Genomic DNA, 25625 nt, shown 5'->3' with positions numbered 1-25625 from the left:
ACCTCCATCCAGCCCCATTCCAACCTCCATGGGAGCAACAGTTCCCATGTGGCTGGGACACACAGGGAACCTACTGCAGTCACAGGTACAGGAGAGCGCAGCTCTGCCACCCCTTCCCCTGGCCTTCAGCTCCAGTTACAAGGCTCATACCCCCCTCCAAAAGGGTTCTTGCCTCATTACACCCTCCCTTCCCGCTGCAGGGGACCTCACAAAGCAGCCAGGACTCCAAACAACCCCTTTAATACAGGCCTCACCTCTTCCCACACCCCTACCCCGACTCTTTCACTGCCCAAGACCAAGTGTAGAACACACGAAGGACAAGACCAGGTACAAAGTGCAGCTGGAGGCTGGAGTGCTTTGTTTTCCATCCCTTACCATGGTGCCAACACACCACTGTTAATGTTTACTTAAAATATCTCCATTCACCTCTTTGCTCCTTACTTTTCCACTCCCAATGTTCGCAGCCAACACGAGTGAGGCCAGGGGAGGGTTTAAGCCTAAAGTCAAGAGACACTGCACTGGGAGGACGCAGGACACACGGCTGAGCTGCTCCACCTTTCACAGACAATGAATGGGCAGCACCAGTGGGACACAAGGCTGCAGCCAGGCCTGGTGCTGAGGAAGGGGTGTATGGAGATTACTCCCAGGTGAGCACTGTGGTACACAATTCCCACTGGAAAGGCATCGGGCAGAGCATCCCAAAGCAGATGGAGGCTATTTAATGGTGGCTGTGCTGTTCAGTTCTGCTCACGCCTCGTGGTGCACACATCAGGGGCTCACACCGCTGGTGCCCCACCAGCTTGCTCAGCCTCAGGCCTTCTTCTTCTGCTTCTTCTGCTTCTTCTTCTTCTTCTGGGCCTTGCTGCCCTTTCTTGAGTGCTTTCTCCTCTTGCTGGCTGGCTGAGCCCCATCACTGTCTGAGTCTGAGCTGTCTGAGGCCGAGGAGGAGGAGGATGATGATGATGATGAGGAGGAGGGCTGATGCTTGTGCTTCTTTCTCTTCTTCTTCTCCTAGAAAACGGAGAACAAGTTAAGGTGGGAAACCTGTCAGCTCTGCTCAGCAGGGCAGTGAGACACACTGCAATGAGCCCTGTGACAAGCTGTGACAGGGGCAAGCCCATTCCTATCTGGGATGTGCTCTCAGCTCTGACCCATGAGGCTGGATTCAGCTACTGCTCTGTCCAAGCTGCAGTGAGCAGAGGAGGGTGTCAGGGTGTAAATCCCAGCCTGAAAACCGTCTGTTAGGTCACAAGAAGAGAGCCACTACTCCACAGGCAGAGCCTACTCTGTTATTCGAGGCTATTACTAATAGACGTTGGCAGGATGCAGCCTTTTGGCCAACCAAACGGGTCTGTACAGCAGCCACATGGGCGTGAGCACCATCCCCACATCTCCGGCAGCCCCAGACCAGGCAATGCAATGTGTAGACGTGCTGGAGCACTCCCAACACGCCCTTCCCCTTTCGGGAAAGCCCAAGCCCAAGCAGTGCCAGTCAGAGGCTCCCTGGGGTGAGGGTTTTGTGCAAGCCCTTGCACAACCTCCAGGCAGATTGCACAGCCTCTCCCTTCCCCAGCACAGCAGCACTCAGCCTCTGGTCCATGCTTCTGCAAAGCCCTGAAGCAAAAGATAAGCAGAGCTCAAGAATGGCTGGTGCTGGAATAAAGCTGGCAGTTGGAAACAGATCTAAACCCTCCATTTGGAGACATCTGACTCCCAAGTGGAGATTACTCCAAGAGGAGCACCCTGGTTCACACCTCCCACTGGAATGGCATCAGGCAGAGAATCCCAAAGCAGATGAAGGCTATTTAATGGTGCAGCACTGCAAGTTGTGGGTATTTGATTAGCAAACAGGACTGTGGAGAGGATCTGATCCCCTGGATCAGATGCCAGTGATACACAAACCACTGTGAGCTGCTCTGGATGCAGCTTTAGCCCCAGTCAAAGCCTAGTTCCTTTCCCCCTACACATCCTTTTCCCTTCCTGGACACATCTCCTCTAGCCTGGTGTCATCCTGGGGTTGTAAGAACACAGCCTGCAGTCAAGATGACACAGCAGCACTGCAGCTGAAGGTCAAGGCAGAGCACGAGCAAGGAGCCATGGCACTGCCCTCCGCACTGGCCACCACCTCTGGAGGTCTGAGCTCTGTTACAGCAGTCATGAGTTAGCTGAGCCTGTGCCAAGAGGTGGGGGAAGTGCAGGATATTCACTTCAATGCATCAAAGGCATCGTTACAGGTAGGGCAGAGACTGGATGGAGCAGCGTGAGGAGGAGGACTTGGGGTGCTGGGTGAGAAGCTCCCCATGACCCAGCTTCAGTGAGCGCTTGAGCCCAGACCCCCCCATGTGCTGGGCTGCACTCCAGAGTGTGAGCAGCAGCTCAGGGAGGGGATCCTGCCCCTCTGCTGAGCTCTGGGGAGATCCCCCCCTGCAGCCCTGATCCAGCTCTGGGGCAGCAGCACAAGAGGGACACAGAGCTGTTGGAGCGAGGCCAGAGGAGGCCATGGAGATGCGGCGAGGGCTGGAGCAGCTCTGCTCTGGAGCCAGGCTGAGAGAGCTGGGCTGGGTCAGCCTGGAGAAGAGAAGGCTCCTGAAGGGGAGACCTGAGAGCAGCTCCAGTGCCTAAAGGGGCTGCAGGAACCCTGGAGAGGGGCTTTGGACAAGGGCCTGTAGGGACAGGCCAAGGGGAATGGCTTTAACCTGCCCGAGGGGAGACTGAGATGAGCTCTTAGGAAGAAGCTCTTCCCTGTGAGGGTGCTGAGGCGCTGGCACAGGGTGCCCAGAGAAGCTGTGGCTGCCCCATCCCTGGCCGTGTTCAAGGCCAGGCTGGACACAGGGGCTTGGAGCAAGCTGCTCTAGTGGAAGGTGTCCCTGCCCGTGGCAGGGGTTAGAACTGGATGAGCTTTAAGGTCTGTTCCAACACAAACCATTTAATGATTCAGTGTAAACTGATGTCAGACCTTTACCCTCCATGGCCAGCCCTGTGCTTATCTGGTGGTACTGGAGCAGGTGGAAATAGCTGCCCACCCCAATCATTCTGGGCTGCTCAGGTCTCCTGTGTATCTGGCTCTTTGCCACTGTTCCCTCATGTAATCATGGGTTCATTCTCTCTCCCTTGGCTTAGCTCCTGGGGGCTGTGGTGTCCTCAGCCAAGGAGGTGGCCTCCCTGAGGACTCCTTGTCCTGTGACTGGCGTAACTGTGCCCTTGGACTTGCTTCTTTCTGCTTCCTTGTGAAATGAGGGCACAGCCCCAGCATCCCTGCCAAGGCAGGGGTGACACAGCAAACCTCTCCGTAACACACTGCAAGCCCAAGGGTACCCTTGAGGTTGTTGGGGACACTCTTGGCTGGGAAAGGAAGCAGAGTGCTTGGCTTGGGGCTCCAGGCTTCTCCCATTACACTCTGTTCTGCAGGAGAATGTAGAACATAGTTGTGGTTTATGTTTGGGACTGGCACTTGACTTGGATCTGTCTCCCATTGTACTGCTCCCCAAAACCTGTGCAGGACCATGCTCTGAACACCCCCCATCATTCACCCTCTTGTACTTAGAGGTGGTGGGAAGCCTGGCTTTTTATCTGCCTTACCAAAGCTTTTCCTGGTGTAGAGCATAGAATCACAGTGGTTACCAGTGAGGTACCACAAAAAGGAAAGGAGGGAGGTAGCTTATTTAACATGAAACAGCACAACTCTTTTAGGGAGGTGGAAGAGCAGAGACCAGACATGGACAGAGCTGCCCATGGAGCAAAGAGGCCTCAGACTCCAGGGAGGAGAGCAGAGGTGAGTTTACACCTAACAAACCCCTGGCAGAGAACAGGTTTGTGCAGTTCCACAACAGCACCATGGTCATGGATGTCGCCAAAACTGGAGTGTCTGCATTTTATCATGGGACAAGACCACATTAAGAAGTCTTCCACCCCCAGATGAAGGGCAGAAAGAAGCTGTAACAGTCTTTAGAAGAAGAGGCTGGTAAAGAGTTAAATCTCCCAGAGAAAGGGATGCAGCAAGGAGAATTTTCTCAAGCTTTTCCAGCCCGTGCACGTGGTGAGAAAGTTTGACAAGACCTTAGCAAGTGAGAGAGTTCCATTCCCAAGCTTGGGAAACTTCCTCACCATGGGAAGGCTGAAGACAGGACAGGATGTCACATGTGTTCCTTCAGGATTACAGAGGGAATGGAAGGACACACATGGACATTGTGCTGCCTGAAAAAGAAAAAACAACCCATGCCCTGTCCCCTTTCTGGGGACTTCTTACAGCCAAAGTGCTCACAGCAGCACAGGGAAAGCCCTTTTCCATGCAGCAATGAAAGCACCACAGCACATGAGCGTGTGCTGGGCTATGGATACTGCAGGGAGCAAACCAGCAGGCAAGAGGGTAAAGGGGTCCCCTACAAGAAAGCTGGAGAGGGGCTTTGGACAACTATTCGATGGACACCAGCAGTGTCAGGATCCAGCCCAGCTGGATCAGGACTGCAGGGGGGAGTCTCCCCAGAGCACAGCAGAGGGGCAGGATCCCCTCACTGAGCTGCTGCTCAGGCTCTGGGGGTGCAGCCCAGCACACAGCAGGGCTCTGGGCTCAAGTGCTCACTGAGGTTGGGTTATGGGGAGCTTCTCCTCACCCAACACCCCCAAGTCCTGCTCCTTAGGCTGTTCCATTCAGTCTCCCCCAGCCCGTGGCTGTGCTGGGGATTTCCTACTGCTCTACTTACATTTAAAAAGCTGGAACTAAAGGGGACCACAACACCCACCAGGCTCTCTCCAGCCCTTTGCAAGGCAAGGTGCCCCAGGCTATGCTTAGAGAATGTTCCAACAGTTCATTCCTTGTAAAGGTATTTGAGATAAGAGGAGTGTCCAGAGCTCCACAAAGCATTTACGTTTTTGTCAGACCCTTTCACAGAGCTATGTGTCTGTGTCTTGTGAAAAACTGGAATGGATTTCCAGGTATCTCTCTCTGTGCATCTCCAGAGGTGCCAGTGATCCTTCTGGGAGGTTTTATACTTAAAGAGAACAAGCAAAAAGGCAGAATTCCACCCCCCACCATTTAATTCCAAACAAGAATCTGAAGGCATTACAGCACCCTGTGCTGAAGGTCCAGCCAGAATTAATCTGATGAACAGAACCCACTCTATGGCACTGACAAATGCACAGAGGACAGTAAGAAAACAGCACAGCGTGTGAAGAGCTGGGCCCTAACTTAATGCCATGTAAGAACTGGTAAAACAAGCACCAGCTACAAGGGAGAATGGGCTGAGGTTTGATGAATCACAGGTCACTGAGCAAACAAAGAGGTGTGGTTGACATGAAGAGACAACATCTGCAAGGAGAATGCCTGGAAGCCTTTTCCAGGTGGGAGTAGGAGCAGCAAGTCTGCCCAGAAGGCATCACAGATCCCATTCACTACACAGTACCAACCATCTCCAAACTACCCCAGGGATGAGTCAATCAATGTATGTGAGCAGAAGATGGCTTTGTAGAAAAACTAAAGGGGTTACTCCTAAGGTTGACACTGCAGATCTGCTCTTGAAAAGACAAGGAAGAGGAATGGGCAGGGTTCATGTCTCTCAGCACGCCTGCCTCCCACACGAGCCCAGCACAGACATGCTGCTGGTTCCCATGGGAGCTCCTTCACCCTGGGACCCAAGGAGTAAAGTGAAAGGACAGAGCCACATGCTGCTGGAGCCAGGCTGACAGAGCTGGGCTGGGTCAGCCTGGAGAAGAGAAGGCTCCTGAAGGGGAGACCTTAGAGCAGCTCCAGTGCCTAAAGGGGCTACAGGAAACCTGGAGAGGAGCTTTGGACAAGGGCCTGTAGGGGGAAGACAAGGGGAATGGCTTTAACCTGCCAGAGGGGAGACTGAAATGAGCTCTTAGGCAGAAGTGCTTAGTTCCACTAAGTGGAAGGTGTCCCTCTCTGTGGCAGGGGATTGGAACTGAAGGAGCTTTAAGGTCCCTTTCAACACTAACCATTCTATGAGGCCAGAGTATCTCTGTGGGGAGAGGAAAAATCATCCAGAAACTGCAAGGAAAAAGCAGATCAAGGCAGGCAAAAGTGTTTGATTGTGAGCAGCCAAAAGTGTTCATGCCTTTGCCATAACATTGAAGGGATATTGGTAAAGAGCAGCTCCCTGTCTACTCATTTGAAAATAAAGCTCCACATTCATGTTACAGCACCGGATGGGATGAGGCAACTTGCACTAGGTAGAATGAGCTATTTCTACTGTGTAACTCCCCCGGGCCTCCAGGCAAACAGGGAAGCACAAGGAGGCTCCCAGACAAGCTCACAGCAGGCACTCAAGACAACAAGGGAGCTATTCACACCGAGGATCCCACATCCTCCCTCTAGAAAGCTCAAAGCAGCACTGGAAAACATCAGAAAACTTTTGATCTCCTCCTTGAGAAGGGAAGAGGATCAAAGGAAGCAGCAGGATTGAAAGGAAAGCTGTTAATCCAAAAAAAAAAGACCCAGAACTAGTAATAAATTCAGGATAGTGACCCAGATCTCTTGTAGTCTCAGCAGGGAGAGACTCCACCAGGAATCCCCACCCCAGTGGGCAGGCACTGGTACAAGGAGCTGTTTGCATACCTTTGTGTCACTTCTCACCCCATAACATTTAAGTAACAGTTACACAAGCAGTGTTCAAAGCCAGGTTGGACACAGGGGCTTGGAGCAAGCTGCTCTAGTGGAAGGGGTCCCTGCACATGGCAGGGGGTTGGAACTGGATGAGCTTTAAGGTCCCAGATGGAACAGCTCAGGATGGAACCAGGCAACAGGATCTACAATCAAGGGTGATCCTGTTGCTGCTACAGGATCCAGAGCAGTACTGGGCAAACGACTGCAAAAGAGGCATCAAATGAACACAAGCTTCATTTTGTACTGATTATAGAGCAGGAACAGGACTGGCACAGGGCTGGGGCTGCAGAAGGGAAGTCAACACACACGGCTCTTCCCCAGCACAGCCACCATCTACAACCCCAGACACCCCCAGCTACCCCTCCTCTCTTCAGCAAGAGCGTGCCAAAGTGCCAGAAACCACATTACCAGTGAATAACATCACTGCATGTGATGCTTCAGCCACCAGTGTCAGTCACTCTGAACTGGTCTGAGTCCTGCCATCAAAACAGACTCCTCCATTCCCCCATCTGCAGTCTCTCCTGCTGGGACTAGTATTGGTTTAACTCCACAGTAAGCCTGAGAGAACTAAGCCCTCAGAAGTTAGTCCTTACTATGCAATTGCTAACTCTGTCCTTGTCCCTCTCCTGTAAAACCCAAATCCACCACCTCTTCTGCCTTTTGCCTCTCTCTAGGGATACAGACAGGTCAGAGCTGGAAAAAGAGGAAAGAGGGCAGGCTTTGGAAGTGTAATTGAAAGTTGGACTCCAGCTGTGAAGGGGCTGATGAAACAGTTTGTTTACTGAAGTCTAAAGTTGGAATACTCGATGCTGTACAAACACACTGACCAGCTCCTGGTTTGGATTCAGGTTTCCCCTACGCTTTACACAAGCTCTGAAGGCAGAGCTCAAACACTGGACATAAGTGGTCTCTTATCTCTCGACATTTTCCCATGGACAAGAATTGCTGCAGAGCCTGGAAGTGGAGCGTGCTACCTGTGCAAACACAACTGGTGCTTTTCCCCCACCGTGGGGGCAGATAAGCCCAGAGCACATGGCACCGCCTGGGTCAGGCCACCCGCTGCAGGGGACAGCCAGTGCAGTTAAAGACAGGGCAAGAGGGGAGAGCACAGAAGGTAAACAGGGAAATAGGTTCAGGGAACTGGAGCAATTTCTATAGAGCCTCACAAAAAGGAGGGTAAAAATAACCCTTTTCTCAAATACCTTTAGAGGACTGCATGTTACAGCACAAAACCACCCTAAAGATGGTGTAACAAGAACAAAGGCAGAAAGTATGAGAATTACCCAAAGGACTGCAGAGTCTGCTGCTTTGCTCCAGAGCTGAGCCACCTCCTCAGCTCAGAACTGGCTGCTCACAGCCCCAGTGCTATAAGCAGCTCAGATGTAGTCACACAGGACAAATGTGGCTCATTTTTCCAGGCCAGCAGCAGGGCACCTCGTACCTTTTTCCTTTTCTTTGAAGGCTCATCAGCCAGGCTGGTCTTTTTCTGTCTTTCATGTCCTGCTGCCACCACCTCCTCTTCCTCCTCTTCTGGAATGAGGGTGTATTTGGTACCTCCAGGCTGCACATAACACTCCTTGGCAAAATGACCTGGAAAAGAGTGTTTTAAGGAGAAAGCCACCTCTTTTTTTACTATTCTTTTGTTAAAACTATTTCAGACACCTGAAGTGCTGCCAATGATCACCTTATTAAATCACATCAGAGAACCCGTTTTGACCCAACCTCTCAGCTAGTTTAATATGCCCTGATTAAACAAGCCAGGAGGAAACACAACCCAGGTCATTCTGGAAAGATTAGTCAGGCAAAACACTAAGATGCTCTTGTCTGAACAGGGCAACTGGTAGAAACGTGCCTGTGCAAGGGCTTAAACAGGAAAGGTGGATGGGAAAGAGTAAATTGGTGTGACAGGCACCTGGTAATGAGACCAAAGCCACAGGCAATGAGGAGAGCAGCTCATTGTGCTTCAATCCTTTCTACTCTGGAGACATCAAAGTTGCCCTACACACAATTGTAGGGGAAGCTGCATCTGCTCACCCCTTAGAGACATCACTGTTAGAAACCAGACTGGAAACACACAGAATCCAGTTTAAAGCTTAGGGGATTCTTTAAAATGGTATTTTAGATAGTTATCCACCCCTGCATTCTCTGCAGATGGCTGCTAACCTTCTCCAGAACAGCATTAACTAGTTACCCTGTGGCTCTGTGGTGAAGGCACATGTGTATTTCTTCAAACTAGAACAAGGCCTCATTAACAAGAGGCATTAACAAATCTTGTAAGAAGGGACCCTGCATGGACCTGCACTCGGCAGGAAAGTTCTCTGTAGGAAGCTCAAATGTGACTTCTACTGAATTTCAGCCAAGTCTTTCCTTTTCATAAGAGAGAAGACAGCTCTCTAAGGCCCATGGAAGCAAAACTCAGCCCTTACACACACCATGAGCAGGATGTGGATATAATCCAGTCTACAGGTCATTACCTGGCTGGAACAAGGCAGCCCATAAACATACCTTTGCAGCCACACTTCTTGCACACGGTGTTCAGGACAGCTTCCAGTGTGATCTTCTGACTCGTGTAGTCCCTGAACGTGCGTCTTCTCCTCTCATCCTGACTGGAAAGGTAAGAACAGCTCTGTTTTCAATCCACTCTCATCTCTAAACAAATACAGTTACATGGACCCAACCTAAACAGTTTTCAATTGCGGCTCTAGAAGTCCCACTTGTTAAACCAAAGAATGGAGCTGAGCAACTGCTCATGATGACACAGCACATTCTTAACAGTGTACTGCCCATCATCATCTGCTTCTGAGGCGACCTGAGTGCTCTCTGCACAGAGCAGACAAACACAGGGAGCTGCAGATACGTCTTTTATGCTAACATCTTATTTGGTATGTGAACACACATCTGTAACTTGCCCAGTGTAAAAATAGTGATTTTGTTTTTCACAGGGGGCTTTGGACAAATGCCTGTCCAAACGACAAGGGGGAGCGGCTTTAACCTGCCAAAGGGGAGACTAAGATGAGCTCTTAGGCAGAAGCTCCTCCCTGTGAGGGTGCTGAGGTGCTGGCACAGGGTACCCAGAGAAGCTGTGGCTGCCCCATCCCTGGCAGTGTTCGAGGCCAGGTTGGACACAGGGGCTTGGAGCAAGCTGCTCTAGTGGAAGGTGTCCCTGCCCATGGCAGGGGGTGGAACTTGAAGAGCTTTAAGGTCCCTTCCAACCCAGACCAGGTTGGCATTCTGATCTGCAAGAGATGTCATCAAAAGAAGCAAAGAGCAATAAAAAGTAGATAAAGAAGCTCTGAAACACTCAGTTACAATTTGATTTCTCAGTATGTGAAGCGAGACAAACGCCCAGCTGGAGCAACAGTCCCTCCTGCACAAGTTAATGCCCATCAGGACACAGGAATGAAAATCCTGCTGCAGTGTGAAGGGCTGGAACTTGCTGCAGCCTCTTCCAGCTCCTGCCTGTAGGCAGTGTAGCCAAGGGATTGCCTTCAGCCAACCCTCCAGCCAGACACCACCAGACTGAGGCAGGACCTCCCACCCTGCACAGGAGGGGAGCTCTAGAAGGGGTATGGCAGGAAAAGCAGGAGCTCAAGGCAGAAGCAACCTGGCTGGTCTGTCAGATCCTGCTCAATAGATTTACCTACTCAAGGGAAACATTGTTTGGATCGAGGTCTTTTCCTGTGCCTTGGTTAACAACCTTCATGGAGAGGGAAAGTTTCAGCTTGTCATCCTTCATCTGAAAGAGAGGATTCATGACAACGTTGTTAATGCCCTGTGTCTGGAGGCCTATTGAGAAGTCTGGTTAGCAAAGAGCAGCACAAGGGATACTGCAAAGTGCTTTTGTTCTGTTAGTCTGTAGCTACATTTAGTATTACAGCCAATAAACCTGGTTCTGCTCAGCAGCTACTTCAGTCATGAGACAAGCTCAGATACAGAACTACCAGGTTGCAAAAGAACTTTAAGAGCATCAAGTCCCAACCATTCCCCAGCACTGCCAAGGCCACCACTAACCCATGGCACTGAGGGCCTCAGCTACACGGTGAGTGAACGCTTCCAGGGAATTTTAAGCCAAAAGCTTTGATGAAGTCCCTGTTCTGCTGCAAGTCACCAAAGCCTTGTTCCCAAAGTCATGCCTGGAGGTAAAGAGAAACTGCCTATGTGTAAAACAGAGGCCCTCGAATGCCAACACAGCACCAGAAACACAGCCCCTCAGTACAGCTCTCAGTGGGTTTGCAGGCTATAGTATCTACAGAGCACTGAGGAAACAAGAATGAATATTACCTCCTTCCCAATCAGCTTCACCCACACTTTATCTCCAACATCTACTATCTCCGATGGTTTATCCACACGGCAGGAGGACATGTGGGTCCTATGGACAAGGCCTGGGCATGGGTTTGGAAGAGAAGGAGAAAAATTAAGCCAAGTCTCCACTGAAGCCCAGTTTTGCCCTCTAGACCTGCAGTCTGCCAAGTGGGCTGGATGCTCATTTCATCTTCAGCTCATCCCGTCTTCATTTCTGTGTTTTATAATGTTCATGACATTAGTACAGCAGAACAGGCATAGAATTTATCAATAAAACATTGAGGGGGTGCTCAATAACTCTTTGATTAACTGATTTCAACTGATTATGGCCAGGGGTGCACAACCAAACCCCTTTGGAGACCACAGAGAAGCTGCTCAGTGGTTCCCTTAAGCAAAATGAACCATTTTCTTCCCCCAGTACATTAAGCAGGTGAGAATCAAGTACTTGCAGCAATGAGACATGGCAAAGCTCATCAAGATCTGCTCCAAATAACTCAGAGAAGCAGATCCTCCAAAGCAACGTTTTTGTACTCAAAACACCAGATGCCCACAAGGAACAGCACAGCAGGCAGTCACAGCTCTCCCTTCCTGCTTGTCCCCACCCTGGGCACTGGGGCATAAAGAACCTATTTCATAGAATCAGACTGCTTTGGGTTGGAACGGGCCTTAAGATATCCAGTTCCAACCCCCTGCCATGGGCAGAGAAGGGCTGGTGTTGCCAGCACGTGATACAGCCTCCACCAGGCACTGTTTCTTCTGTAAAAGCAGTTTGTTTCCTATGCAGGTTTCTCCACAAACACCGAAGGAGCTGGAAATCAGCTTTCCCTGTTGAGTTCTGTATTAGAGCTTCACTTCAGTCATTTTTATTAACTTACATTGGACACTGAAGAACTCAGTTGGGCAAAGCAGCAAACTGCAAGAGGTTACTGTAGTTTGCCCAAGACCTTCAAATGATTCTCTAGAACATCCTGAAGTTACCAAAAAGCCTCCTGAGTCACTGTAGTATTCATGCAAACTCATCATCAGATTGCAAATAACTCCTGAGATGCCAATTTCTTCCTAATTAAGGAAGAATACCTTTTTCTGAGCTTTGGCTAAAAACCAGTGAGGCTTTCATGTCGCAGACAACAGCTACACACCCCAATGGGAAACCAGAGCTGAACAAAAGCACAGCAACAAACCTTGCTTCCTGCAGCCTGGGATTTTGATGAAGGCCCCATATTCTGTCACTGCAGCAACCTGGGGAGAAAAGTGACACAAAGCCATTGACAAAACACCCACTTTCAAACCACAGATTAGAGCAGGCAATGAAGCCCACATGGTTCTCCTGCTTTTCCTTCAAGTTTAGCTAACAGAGCAGGTTAGACAGAGCAGCCCTGGTTAACGTGGGAGTGGGTACAGCCAGCCAAGCACTCCATGTGAGTCAGATTAGCACCTTGCGTATATACATACATATATATCATAGAATCAGCCTGGTTTGGGTTGGAATGGACCTTATAGCTCATTCAGTTCCAACCCCCTGCTATGGGCAAGGACACTTTCCACTAGACCAAGAGATGAAGAACCCACAGCCTGCCCTTTCCCCAGGACCACAGGCAATGCCCTCAGTACCTCTCCCTGGAAGATGGAGTAGAGCTCGGGCAGCACCTCCATGGCTGCAGCGTTGTATTGTCCAGGTGAGAGTCACTCCAGCTGCCCCACGGGAGCTGAACTCACTCAGGGGATCGCACATCCATCGCCCGGGTGCAGAGAGACACCCTGGGAAGAAACAGTTGATTAATACATGAAGGCACCTGCACACAGGCTCATCCACAGGGAACAGTGCTTGTTTCATTGACTGGCTTGGGCTGGGAGGGACTTTGAGTTCCATTCAGTGGGCAGGGACCCCTTCCACGCTTGCTCCAAGCCCCTGTGTCCAACCTGGCCTTGAACACTGCCAGGGATGGGGCAGCCACAGCTTCTCTGGGCACCCTGTGCCAGCGCCTCAGCACCCTCAACAGGGAAGAGCTTATCTCCAACCTGAACCCCCCCTGCTGCGGCTCGAACCCATCCCCCCGTGTCCCATCGCTACATCTCGCCTCGACTTAAGCCACAACCAGCACCAACCCCCGAGCGCCCCGCGGTGCCCATCACAGCGCTCCGGCCGCCCCTGCCCTGCTGCCGCGTGTGCTCAGCGGCTCTCACCGGCGCGGGCAGCCGAGGCCGTAAGCGGGAGCCCGGTCTGAGCCCCAGGGCGGCAGGGCTGGGCCAGGCCTGCCCACAGAGCGCGGGTGCCGTCAGCGCCCACCACAGCACCTCCCGCCCGCCGCCATTTTACTCCTCCACACACCCCCCCTCTCACCTTGAAGCACCTCCCACTCTCCCAATCACCAAGCGCAATACTGCCGGGTGTCAGCTTTCATCCACTCAGCGTCACCCGTGTTAGACGGCGCCCTCCCCATCAGCCAATCCGTGCGTGGGACAGCCCGCCGACCCTCCGCGCCTCTCTGCCGTCACCAGCGCGCCGGATGCAAGCCTGAGGTTGGTGGGCGGGCCATCCTTCCGCTTTCCACCAATCAGCGCGGCAGGACGCGGCGCGGCTGACCAATAGCGGGGCTGGCAGGGGGGGCGCGCAGCGGACGGCGATGATCGAGCAGCAGAAGCGGAAGGTCCCGGCCGGCGGCCCCGGCCCCGGCCCCGCTCCAGGCCCCATCGCCCCCCCCGGCACCGCCCCCGGGGCCTCCCCCCCGCCCGGCGCCGACCTCCCGGTCGTGCCCGTGCCGGCCAAGCGGCCCCGCCATGAGCTGCCGGGGCCGCCGGGCGCGGGGGGCGGCGGCGGTGGTGGTGGTGGCGGACAGCCCCCGCCCGGGGCCCTGCTGCAGGCGGTACGGAGGGAGGGGGTGAGGGGGCCGCGGTGGGCAGGGAGGGGGTGACGGAGGGGAAAGGCCCCGAGAGGGAGGGGAGGTGCGCGTGGGGCGATGTTGGGTTTGGGGGGGAGCTCCGGGGGTACAGCAGAGCGCCAGGGCTGGGAAGAGCGGCTGGGAACTGCGCATGGGAAAGGGCCTGCAGTGGTGGGGCTGGGAATGAGCGGCTTGTGCCCAGGAAGCCCCCCAGCATCCTGGCCTGGAGCAGCAGCAGTGCGGCGGCAAGGACAGGGCAGGGGCTGTGCCGCTGCACTGGGCACTGGTGGGGCCGCACCTCGGATCCTGTGCTCGGTTCTGTGCCCCTAACGACAAGAGAGACATTGAGGTGCTGGAGGGGGCCAGAGAAGGGCAATGGAGCTGGTGCAGGGCCTGGAGCACAGGTGTGAGGGGGAAGGGCTGAGGGACCTGGGGGGTTCAGTGTGGAGAAGAGAAGGCTCAGGGGGGACCTGATGGCTCCCTACAACTGCCTGACAGGAGGATGGAGCCAGGAGGGGCTGGGCTCTGCTCCCAAGGAACAAGGGATGGGACAAGAGGAAACGGCCTCAAGCTGCACCAGGGCAGGTTTAGATGGAGCTGAGGAACAATTCCTGCCCCAGAGGGTGCTCAGGCATCGGAACAGGCTGCCCAGGGCAGGGCTGCAGTCACCATCCCTGCAAGTGTTCACACACCATTGAGACAAGGCCTCAGTGCCATGGGGTAGTGGTGGCCTTGGCACTGCTGGGAATGGTTGTACTGGGTGAGCTTAAAGGGCTTTTCCAACCCAGTTGATTCTGTGGTTTCATGATTCTTATCGCTCCCCAGGGCCCCCCTCGCTGCTCCTCGCTGCAGGCACCCATCATGTTGCTCTCAGGGCACGAGGGGGAGGTTTACTGCTGCAAATTCCACCCCAATGGCAACACACTCGCCTCTGCTGGCTTCGACAGGCTCATCTGTGAGTACCAGGCACCGGGGTCCCAGCCAATGCTGGTTCCATGGGGTTGGGGCTTGTACATCAGGCTGCTGGGGTGGAGCCCTCGTCTTACTGGGTCCTGAGCCTCACCTTAGGGGTGTGAGAAAGGAGCCATACAGCAGCTCAGGGAGGGGATCCTGCCCCTCTGCTGTGCTTTGGGGAGACCCCCCCTGCAGCCCTGATCCAGCTCTGGGGCAGCAGCACAAGAGGGACATGGAGCTGTTGGAGCGAGTCCAGAGGAGGCCATGGGGATGCTGCGAGGGCTGGAGCAGCTCTGCTCTGGAGCCAGGCTGAGAGAGCTGGGCTGGGTCAGCCTGGAGAAGGCTCCAGGAAGACCTTACTGTGGCCTTTTGGTTGTTAAAAGAGGCCTACAAGAAAGATGGGGAGAGACTTCTTAGGAGGGCCTGTTGTGATAGCACCAGGGATGATGGGTTTAAACTAATAGAGGGAGGATTCAGGCTGGATGTAAAGAAAGCTTTACAATGAGGGTGGTAAAACACTGGCACAAGTTGGAGCCTTTCAGGGCCAGGCTGGATGTGGTTCTGGGCAACCTGATCTCGTTGAAGATGTTCCTTCCCATGGCAGTCAGTTGGAACTGGATGATCTTCGAAGTTCCCTTCCAACCCAAGCTATTCTAGGATTCTCTATCCCAGGACACTCAGATGGGGCTGATAGCCTGGTGTGCCCCAGTCTGTGCCTGCAGCGCCCTGCAGAAACACAGCCTTTAATGCTGTGGGTTGCTGAGATGAAGATTATTTTCATCATAAATTCAGCTTGAACTAGACCCATAAATCAGCTCAAACCAGCTCTGTCCTCACACAATGCCTCTTTGTTGCTGTTCATCCCTGGTGGTGCTGATTGTGGTGATGATAGAGCTCCTTTTGCTGAATTCCTGGAGACCAGCCCTTTGCAGTAGGGAGGTGTTTCCTTGTTTCCTGTTCTTCCCAATTCCCTCCCTTTCCCCCAGTGCTGTGGAACGTGTACGGGGACTGTGATAACTACGCCACCCTGAAGGGACACAGCGGGGCGGTCATGGAGCTGCACTACAACACTGATGGCAGGTAAGCTGGTGCTGGTGGCACTTGGCCTGTCACAGCTCTTTCTAAAGGTGCTTTCTGCTGGCTGGAGTCCCACCACATCCTCTGCTTGGTCCAGTGCTTGTGGTGTGGCTTTCCCAGACAAGAAATGATGCTGGCTTGGGCTTGAGCAAAGTCATCACTAGTACCCTTGATTTTGGTTTGGAGGAGCAGAGGAAAATTAATGCTGGTCATCTGGGAGGCACTGAGGAGGGAAAGAACATGAGAGTTGTGTGAGCCTGGAACAATCCAGTCTTGGTATTCAGAGGATATCTGTTAGCTTAAAAGACCATTCCACTGTTGCGTCTAAGCCATTACCACTCAGTTTTCCTTCCAGGTACTGTTAAAGCAGAAAACCAATGTCTATGTATCTAGAAGTGGGGGTGCCTCCAGTGTAGCTGCCCCACCACCAGTCAGCCTCTTCTGAAACACCACCTTTGTCTTTGTGCATGGAGATGCTTCTCCATGGCCTATTCCCACCTTTGATCACACAACTTGAGAGTTAAAAAGGTGGGAGGGGAGAAGTGCTCCTGAAATTGGGATCCTCACCGTGACTCTCCTTTGCAGCATGCTCTTCTCAGCGTCCACAGACAAAACAGTGGCTGTGTGGGACAGTGAGACTGGAGAGAGGGTGAAGAGGCTGAAGGGCCACACATCCTTCGTGAACTCCTGCTACCCAGCGAGGCGAGGGCCCCAGCTCGTCTGCACAGGCAGTGATGATGGGACAGTGAAGGTCAGTGTGTGGCGGGAGGAGATAGTCTGGGCTGAAAGATGGCATCTCTGAAAGAATTTGGGGGGGGGGGGTCCTATTTAAGTGGGTTAAATCAAGCCTTTCATCACTGTTCTCATTCCTTTAGGTAACAACTTAGTCTTGAGAAGAAACATTGAAATCAAATTTGATTGCTCCTTTATTGCTGTCATTCTCGGGGGGGTTATAGAGACCTCGAGATCTAAAGAGGGTATTTCAGGAGAGCACTCAGCCTCTGCCACATGTGGCAGGGGGTAGGAACTGGGTGACCTTAAGGTCCTTTCCAACCCAAACCATTCTATGGTTCTCTGCATCCATGCAACTGCCTGTCATTTTGTCATTAAACCTCTGTGCACCTCTTATGTGCTGTGTCTTTTCAGCTGTGGGATATCAGGAAAAAAGCTGCTGTCCAGACATTCCAGAACACATACCAGGTCCTGGCTGTGACATTCAATGACACCAGTGATCAGATCATATCCGGAGGCATCGACAACGACATTAAGGTAGAACACCCTTATCCTAGCATGCTTTTCCAACCACACACACCTTTTCCATCCCATCACATCTTCCATTGCTCAAGGCCAAATGTGGAAGCCTGTTGGTTAATTTTACAGTCACAAGAACCACGTGGACCTCCTGTGTCTGACCTCGCTGTTGATTTAGGGCCAATAAGCTCTGAGGGAGTTGCTCCAGGGCTCTTTGCCATGTGACAGCCTGGGCAGCCCTGGCATTCCTGGCCAGGTGTCCCAGTGCTGCTGTCACCCGCTGGAGCAGACATGGAATGCTGCTCTTCTGGCAGCCTGTGCTTGTCCCGGAGGCTCTAGAGCCATATATGAGGTAAACTAAAGGAAATGTGGTGACGCATCCACACTCTGTGACCTCTGCTCCAGTTTGCAGCTCACTTTGTCACCTGCTGGTGTGGAAAGTTCTTATTTAAGAACCAGGTCAGGGTTTCATTCAGCTGGTGACTGAGATTCTCCTGGTAGTGCATGGTTTAATCTGTCTTCCTGGCCCTTTAGCCTCAGGCTCCAGCCTCACCTAGGCGTGAGGAGCGTGTGCTTGTCACAGAGCCATCACTGAGTGTGGCATCAGCAGGAGAACTGTTCCCACTGCTCTGCTTTGGGAGAGAACAGTGGAATTTGGGGGATTAAACAACTGCTCTGTGCCATCAGTCAGTGGAATTTGGGAGCTGGGGGAGGTCTAGCCAGATGGAGAGGGATTCCTGCATGTGTGGGGCTGCTGACATTAAACTCCTTGATGACTGAACATGTTCTAAGGGGCACATTCCACTTTTCCTAATATACACAAATTCTAGTCTCTTATTTTAGCCGTTCAGACCTCCCCAGCTGGAATCAAAAGCTGATGTTTGCTGTGATCAGTACCTGTGTGAAACACTTTGGAACCATCAGTTCCAACAGTACTGGCTGTCTTGTTGCTAAACTCTGGTTCTGTTGTGTGTGAAGGTGTGGGACCTGCGCCAGAACAAGCTCACTTACACGATGAGAGGACACGCAGACTCGGTGACAGGCCTCAGCCTGAGTTCTGAAGGCTCCTACCTGCTCTCCAACGCCATGGACAACACAGGTACATCCTACCTGCTCTGAGGGCACAGCAGTCAAGGGCTGCTCTCTTGCACCAGCTTTGCACCACGTTTAGGAACAGCTCAACTTGTGTGATGTAGAAGCACAAGATCCAGCCGTGGGGATAAGCTGAAGGGAGCCTGGCTCCAGAAATAAAGCTGGAATTCTTGTTACAGCAGTGACAGTCGTGTCCTTTGCAGGGAGGGAGCAGCTGCAGCATAGGGTTTGTCACGGCTCCAAAGGGCAGGGAGGACACACTGTGGCACACGTTGTTTGCACAGACAGTTGAACACAGCCTCAGCCTGGCTCTTGTCAGGGAGGTTTGGCTCTTTCCCTGCAGTGGGAATGACAGCAGATTCCAAACTGTCTCCTGGGGGGTGTTCAGTGAAGCTGTTCAGCACCGTGGTCATGGCATGTTAGAACAAAGAGAAGGTTCATGTAAGGAGATGGTGCCTCATTTATGTAAGGGTTGGCTTGGATTTTTCTCCTTTTGGTGGGGTCTTGGTGTGATTGTAAATGTCTGTGTTTTACCTTTCACACCAGTGCTTTCTGCAGGGGGAAGCTGCTGCTTTTCCTTTGCTTCTGGGGAGATACTTGTTAAAACTTCACTATGAGGGTGCTGAGGCGCTGGCACAGGGTGCCCAGAGAAGCTGTGGCTGCCCCATCCCTGGCAGTGTTCAAGGCCAGGTTGGACACAGGGGCTTGGAGCAAGCTGCTCTAGTGGAAGGTGTCCCTGCCCGTGGCAGGGGTTGGAGCTGGGTGAGCTTTAAGCTCCCTTCCAACCCAAACCAGTCTGGGATTCTATGATTCTATGGAGAGAACAAGGAGCTTTGCTCATTAGCAGCATGTCAGGGAAAGAAGCATTCCTGAAGCTGCCCTGTGCCACCTTTAGCTGGTGACTGTGAGCTCTGTGTTGCAGTTCGCATCTGGGACGTGCGGCCCTTCGCCCCTAAGGAGAGATGTGTGAAGATCTTCCAGGGCAACGTGCACAACTTTGAGAAGGTGAGTGTCCTGCAGAGCAGAACGTGGTGTTTGTGGTGCTATTAACTGCTCTCCAACTTGTTTCTTCAAGTTTCAACCGGAAAGGCTTTAATAAGAGCTCAAAGATGAATGCACAAAGTGGGATTCCAATTAAAGCTGCAGTAACCAGATTTCTTTGCTCACTTCACTGTAATTAGCTGTAAATTAAGTATTTTCTACATTTACTACCTACTTGGTGTGAAATAACAAGGCTCTGGATGGTGCCAGCCATAAACCAAAATCTGTAATTACCATCTCCTCGGGATCATTAAAGTGGTGCTCGTGATGTTGAAAGCCTCGTGGTGATCTTAACTCGAGTAGAAGGGGAAGACTGCATCTGCCTTTGCCAACAGATCTGTGCTTGTTCTTTCATTTTAGAACCTTCTGAGGTGCTCTTGGTCCCCGGATGGCAGTAAAATCGCGGGGGGCTCGGCTGACAGGTGAGTTGCTGCTGCCTTCCCTGTTAACCATGAATCCACGCACTCCTGGAACGAGTTGGATCACGTTGGCTGCCCTGATTACTACAGTGATGTGTTTCTGTTGCCTTTGTGGCAGTGGAGGAGCACCACATAGTTGTAAAACCTTCTTCTTATTGTCAAAAGCTGACAAGAAATCTGCATTACTGCTTATGTTCAACCACGGGATCCCACCTCAGGACCAGCAGATGACAGGAGCATGGTTGATGTTGGACTAGGACCCATGTGGTCATCCTAGCAGGTGCTTGTGAGACTCTTCAGGACGCAGGGAGTCTGGGAAGTGTATGTAGTGTGGGGGTTATACTGCTGAGGACCACATTAAGTGGTTAAATTGCTGTGTGGCAGCTTGCAGGAGGCACCAGTGGTGTTCCAAGGATCACTCTTGATCCTTTCATTCATGAGTAACAAGAACTGAAGACCTGGCTAAATTAGCACATATTGGGCTTTACAATGAGAGACTCTGTAAACTAAAGCAGCTGAGGAGGGGAAGGGGCAGAGGGAGGAAGCCAGCAGAGGGTCCATGCCAGACACTGAAGGTCACTGTGAAGGATACCAACTGCCACTGGAACAAATCCAGACGCACCCTCAGTGCCATGGAGACAGGAATTCCTGCAGGCTGGAGGCCAGGACTTGGAGCAGTAATCAGCAGATTAATGAGTTTCTGATAGAGGAGAGGGAGAACTTTAGCTCTCACTGGTCAGATATAGTGGGGCAGCTGTCACAGCAAGTGGCTGAGCTGACTCCTTTGCAGCACATGGTGGAGGGACACCTGTGTCCCTCCAAGCACTGGGCCATTGGGTTAGTTCTGCAGATGCTGGTGTAGCTCTGAGGTCTGACAGCAGCTCTGTGGTGCTGCTCCATGGGGAAGAGCAGGCAGCCAGGTCCCAGGGCAGGTTAGACAAGGCTGTGCAAATCCTTCTGCTGTCTCTGAGGAGTTTCTGCTGGGAAAGCAAAGCAAGGTTACATAAATGTGCCATTTGTCTGTACAAAATAACTCCTCAGTGGTCAGAACCACAGAATCAGTTGCGTTGGAAAAGCCCTTTAAGCTCATCCAGTCCAACCATTCCCCAGCACTGCCAAGGCCACCACTAACCCATGGCACTGAGGCCTCTTCTCCACGGGGTGTGAACACTTGCAGGAACGGTGACTGCAGCCCTGCCCTGGGCAGCCTGTTCCAATGCCTGGGCACCCTTTGGGGAAGGAATTGTTCCTCAGCTCCATCTAAAGCTCCCCTGGAGGTTTTCACACCAGGAGCTGGATCTGTGTCAGGCCGGGTGCTGAGCCAGTGCAGGGATGAGCTGTTGGAGGGGGACAGTTGCTTTCCCTCCTCAATGCGCTCACAGTGCCTCTCTTGTAGGTTTGTGTACGTGTGGGACACCACATCCAGGAGGATTCTGTACAAGCTGCCAGGCCACGCTGGCTCAGTGAATGAACTGGCCTTCCATCCAGAGGAACCCATCAGTAAGTGCTCTCCAGCTGAAGTCAGAAGGGGCAATGGTTTCAGGGCTGCTTGAACTGCTCATCCTCTGGGAAACAGCCCCACAATTGCTTGTGGCCCAGAGCCCTGAGTGTCACACACGTTTCATGGAATCCCAGCCTGGTTTGTGTTGGAAGGGACCTTAAAGCTCATCCAGTTCCGCTCCCCTGCCATGGGCAGGGACACCTTCCACTAGAGCAGCTTGCTTTAAGCTCCCTTCCAACCCAACCCAGTCTGTGATTCTGTGCTCAGCGACAGCAGCGTGTGAGTTCACACAGAAACACCCACACCTCTCCTGGGCTCAAATGAAGCCGTTGTCAGTGTCAAGAGTGGTGCTTCTGGCTTGTTCTTGTGTATTGAATCCCCTGAAGAGCCTTTCGAGGCGGAGGTGGTGCGGTGGAGCTGGGCTCCAGCTGCCTTTACCCTGCTCTGGATCACTACCACCGCCCTCGAGGCTTCCCTGGGCAGCCTGTGCCCTCTAGCGGCCGGCAGGCCCCCGGCAGCATCCAGGCTGTGGAAACAACCCCTTGGGATGCTCCAGAGCGCTACCAGCGTGTTCATACACCTCTCTTTACTGCTTTCCTGCTCAGACATTGCAGGCAGTGTGTGGTTATGCCTGTCTGGGGCTGGGGGAATGACAGCCATGGTGTGCAGTGGTCAGAGGAGCAATTCCACGGGGTGGTTTTGTGGAGCAAATGCAGTTTGGCTTTATAGCTCACAAGCAGCAAGTGAAATAAAGTCAATTCCAACTCTGTTTTGTGGAAATCCCAAACTGTTGTGTTTAACATATCCCCCTTTTCCCATCTCTCTCCTTCAGTTCTCTCTGCATCCAGTGACAAAAGGCTGTACATGGGGGAGATCCAGTGAAGACAACAAGGAGATGGGATCCATGATCCTTGGTTTACAGAGGTGGGATTGACTTTGCCTCTTCCTGATGCCAGACCCCCTCACACTGATGGCACTGGGACAACGTTGAAGCAGCTCAATGTGACAAACTGCCCTCCTCAGGCTGTAATGTCACTGTACAGCCTCCTTCCAACCTCCCTCCTGTGGGGAGGAAGGAATAGTAGGGATTGAAAGGAATTTGCTTTTTGGCTGTACCACAGATGACAAAACCCTTCCCCAGATCACTTGAAATTGGTAAAAGTTGTTCAAGGTCCACATGTGGATTGTATATTCCTTGTCCATTTCTCTTGGGTTTTTTATACGGTGAAAACTGAAATAGATGGCTTTTTACAAGAACTGTGTGTGGGACTTGTTCTGGTTTACTCTTCAGTGTCCAACACTAAATCAAGCACTTGTACACACCCCAGGGAAACCACAGATGTTAACTCCATAGAACCACAGCGTGGTTTGGGTTGGAAGGGACTCTCGCAGGGAAGAGCTCCTGCCTAAGAGCTCATCTCAGTCTCCCCTCTGGCAGGTTAAAGCCATTCCCCTTGGCCTGTCCCTACAGGCCCTGGTCCAAAGCCCCTCTCCAGGTTTCCTGCAGCCCCTTCAGGCACTGGAGCTGCTCTCAGGTCTCCCCTTCAGGAGCCTTCTCTTCTCCAGGCTGCCCCAGCCCAGCTCTCTCAGCCTGGCTCCAGAGCAGAGCTGCTCCAGCCCTCGCAGCAGCTCCATGGCCTCCTCTGGCCTCGCTCCAACAGCTCCACGTCCCTCTTGTGCTGCTGCCCCAGAGCTGGATCAGGGCTGCAGGGGGGGTTCTCCCCAGAGCGCAGCAGAGGGGCAGGATCCCCTCCCTGAGCTGCTGCTCACGCTCTGGAGGTGCAGCCCAGCACAAATACATGCATACACAAGCACACACACGCACACAGGTGCAAACATGCATGTATCCATGCACACTCCCCTGCATGTGCACATTCATTCATGTACCCATGTGTACCCCCATGTACACTCACAGCCCCCCAGACTGTCAGGGCCAGCACCAGGCCTAGGGGTTAGGCTGATGCTCTGTACCAGGTACCACAGCTCCAGGGGATTTGGGGCTGCTTTTCCCACCAGTTCCCAGTCCCAAGGTTCCCAGTCCCTGCCTCGGGCTCCTCGTGGATCCCATCCCACACTGGAGCCTCACCAGCTCTCGGGCATCGCAGCAGCAAAGTGTTGAAGGCATAATCCAAGCACAGAGCCAATTGTTTTCTTGAACAGGTTCGTTCCTCCAAGGGAGGTCTTTGCTTGAGAGATTTCCACTGTAAACTAAATCCTTCCTGGGATCCAGATAAACGGCCTCTGTGTGATAGAGCTGCTCTGAGCTTTCCTGCCTGCTGCTTCCCATGGGGAATGGAGAGCTGGCAGGGACCCCCTGCATCCTTATCCTCATCCTACTCTTTGACCCTTCAGCATCAGTGGGCCGATCCTGTGCTGGGTGCTGGGCACAACAGGGGCATCACTGGGAGGTCCTGGCTCAGCCAAGGGCACCCCTGGCCCTGCTACCCCCTTTCATTACCTCCCTGTCCCTTCCTCCAGTCCTTGCCCCCCCTGCTGCTTAGAGGCTCCTAATGAATTGTGGTAGTTACAATAAGCAAGTGATAACTTCTAAGAGGATAGAAAACAATTATTTGCTCTGTTGGGAAATAGAGGATACTTTAGTGTCTATTTAATGGGAAACTAATTAAATTACATGAAGAAGTGAATAGAAGTTTTTGGTTAATTATGAATTTTGTGAGCTACAAAGGCTCAATGCTGATGGGCTCTGTAATGTGCCAGCCTGCTCGCGAGACACCCAGATAAGAGAATGGTGTGAATGCATTTTAATTTCTCCATCAATTCAACATGAGTCAGAGGAACAGGGATCCATTAACAGCGATCCAAGGAACTCAGGGGGATCCGCAGCCTGGGGCCTCATGAGGTTAAAATCGAGGAGGAATCGGTTAAATAGAGGGGTCTTTGCTGCTTTGCTCCATTGTGATCCTTCTCCTGGGGCTGGGAGCTGGAGGATGCCCCCAGGGGGTCCCATGGGCTCGGTGTTGCTGTGTGTTGGGGCTGGTCCAGGTGAGGTGAGGAGGAGGAGGATGGGTTCAGAGTCAAGGCCAGCAGCAGAGGTGCTGGCTGAGGGCTGGTGACGGCTGCGCTGGCAGGAGACTGATGCCCAGGTTTGGGGTCCCCATCGCTAATCTCCATCTAAACCTGCCCTGGTGCAGCTTGGGGCTGTTTCCTCTTGTCCCATCCCTTGTTCCTTGGGAGCAGAGCCCAGCCCCTCCTGGCTCCATCCTCCTCTCAGGCAGTTGTAGGGAGTGATAAAGTCATTGAGGTGTTTTCTTGCAACAGAAAAGGGAACAAAAGCCAAAGGTGGGTGCATTTCCCACCCACAACATAGATGAAGTCCTCTCCTCGCCTTCTAGGGAAGCACTTGACACGTTCTATTGACCTTTTCTAATCTCCTATTGATTCCTCAGGAAGCTCCACCTGCTCGGGAGCCATTGGATTGGGTTTTCTGGGTTTACATCAGGGCTTTTTGCCTTTTCCTGGCATTTTTAGGAGCTGGACAGGCAGGCTGAGCTGAGCGAATTTGGTCATTGCCAAGGAGATGCTGTGGGGTGCTTGGGCCTTGTTTTGACCCATGGGGTGAAACCAGTCCCTCTGCTTTGGGTTTCTGCTGTGCTGAAATCCCAGAGGAAGCCACAAGCTTGATGCTGGGCCCTTATGCATCCAGATAACCTGCAGGAGCACAGGACACCTCTCCCCGTGGGATGAGGGTGATGGGATCTCGCTCAGCTCTTGGTGAGGGCCTGGGGATAGGGTAGAAGAAATGCAGAGGTCCCTGTGTCTCAAACAGTGATGGTTCAGCCTGGGTGCAACCACCTCTGCAGGTCCCTTGCTTCAGAGCATCACTTGGTGAACCCCTGCATGTTTCTTGCATTCATGAAGGCCATACACAGGGAGGGAGAGAAATTCCCACTATGGAGGATGAAGGAGATGCTCCAGGTCCCAGCAGCCCATGGGGATAGCCCTTGGTTAGACCATGGCCAGGCGACACTTGCACATTAATGTGCACTTAAACGGGGAAGTTAGATTGGATTTAAGGAGGAAGTTCTTTACTGTGAGGGTGCTGAGGCACTGGAATGGGTTGCCCGGGGAGGTTGTGAATGCTCCATCCCTGGCAGTGTTCAAAGCCAGGTTGGACAGAGCCTTGGGTGATATGGTTTAGTGGGAGGTGTCCCTGCCCATGGCAGGGGGGTTGGAACTGGGTGATCTTAAGGTCCTTTCCAACCCTAACTATTCTATGATTCTAATGTACCTGTAAGGTTTGCAGCGCCTTGGATCTGGTGCAGAGCAGCTCTGACACCTAACAGCATATGGGGCTGGTTTAAGAGATGGTTCCTTATAAAAACCAGAGCTGAGGATTAAGAAATCATGGAAGGGAAAAGCAGCCAAGTGTGTCCGAGACCTTGTGCCGGTGGCATTTCGGCAGGAGGTTCCTAAAGCAGCATCCCAGCTGTTCCTTGGAGGATGTGCGCTCTCCGATCCCCCTGAAGCCG

The 25625-nt window shown here is 52.6% G+C and overlaps 2 protein-coding genes across 2 annotated transcripts; one reads left to right on the top strand and one right to left on the bottom strand.

Moving 5' to 3' along the window:
- Window positions 1–335: 335 nt before the first annotated feature.
- ZCCHC17 (zinc finger CCHC-type containing 17) lies at window positions 336–12692 on the bottom strand. The gene is made up of 7 exons (XM_061449934.1): window positions 12533–12692; window positions 12103–12160; window positions 10901–11001; window positions 10264–10355; window positions 9125–9225; window positions 8061–8209; window positions 336–1011 (listed from the first exon to the last, which is right to left on the bottom strand). Exons 1-7 carry the CDS (start codon window positions 12572–12574, stop codon window positions 811–813), a joined length of 744 nt encoding a protein of 247 aa, XP_061305918.1. The 5' UTR covers window positions 12575–12692; the 3' UTR covers window positions 336–810.
- Window positions 12693–13545: 853 nt separating this feature from the next.
- On the top strand, window positions 13546–22392 carry SNRNP40 (small nuclear ribonucleoprotein U5 subunit 40). The gene is made up of 10 exons (XM_061450000.1): window positions 13546–13785; window positions 14626–14755; window positions 15741–15834; window positions 16417–16582; window positions 16978–17100; window positions 18061–18181; window positions 19097–19179; window positions 19576–19637; window positions 21031–21134; window positions 21968–22392. Exons 1-10 carry the CDS (start codon window positions 13546–13548, stop codon window positions 22015–22017), a joined length of 1173 nt encoding a protein of 390 aa, XP_061305984.1. The 3' UTR covers window positions 22018–22392.
- Window positions 22393–25625: the final 3233 nt, after the last annotated feature.

This window comes from Pezoporus flaviventris, unplaced genomic scaffold (genome assembly GCF_033815535.1).
Source record: "Pezoporus flaviventris isolate CSIRO_AGI_PZ_B2104156 unplaced genomic scaffold, CSIRO_AGI_Pfla_v1 ptg000008l, whole genome shotgun sequence".
NCBI lineage: Eukaryota > Metazoa > Chordata > Aves > Psittaciformes > Psittacidae > Pezoporus > Pezoporus flaviventris.
The sequence above is the reverse complement of the archived record's forward strand: the minus strand, read 5'-3'. Positions and strand labels throughout refer to the sequence as shown.

What these genes read in the sequence shown, in the direction of transcription:
- ZCCHC17 (XM_061449934.1), bottom strand. Translation starts at nt 12,574, where the DNA reads ATGGAGGTGCTGCCCGAGCTCTACTCCATCTTCCAGGGAGAG. An exon ending in ACTCCATCTTCCAGGGAGAG is followed by an intron (nt 12,161 to 12,532) that starts GTACTGAGGGCA and finishes TTTTCTCCCCAG; the next exon opens with GTTGCTGCAGTGACAGAATA. An exon ending in CTTCAAAGAAAAGGAAAAAG is followed by an intron (nt 1,012 to 8,060) that starts GTACGAGGTGCC and finishes TCCGTTTTCTAG; the next exon opens with GAGAAGAAGAAGAGAAAGAA.
- SNRNP40 (XM_061450000.1), top strand. Translation starts at nt 13,546, where the DNA reads ATGATCGAGCAGCAGAAGCGGAAGGTCCCGGCCGGCGGCCCCGGCCCC. An exon ending in GCATCGACAACGACATTAAG is followed by an intron (nt 17,101 to 18,060) that starts GTAGAACACCCT and finishes TTGTGTGTGAAG; the next exon opens with GTGTGGGACCTGCGCCAGAA. An exon ending in GCGGGGGGCTCGGCTGACAG is followed by an intron (nt 19,638 to 21,030) that starts GTGAGTTGCTGC and finishes CCTCTCTTGTAG; the next exon opens with GTTTGTGTACGTGTGGGACA.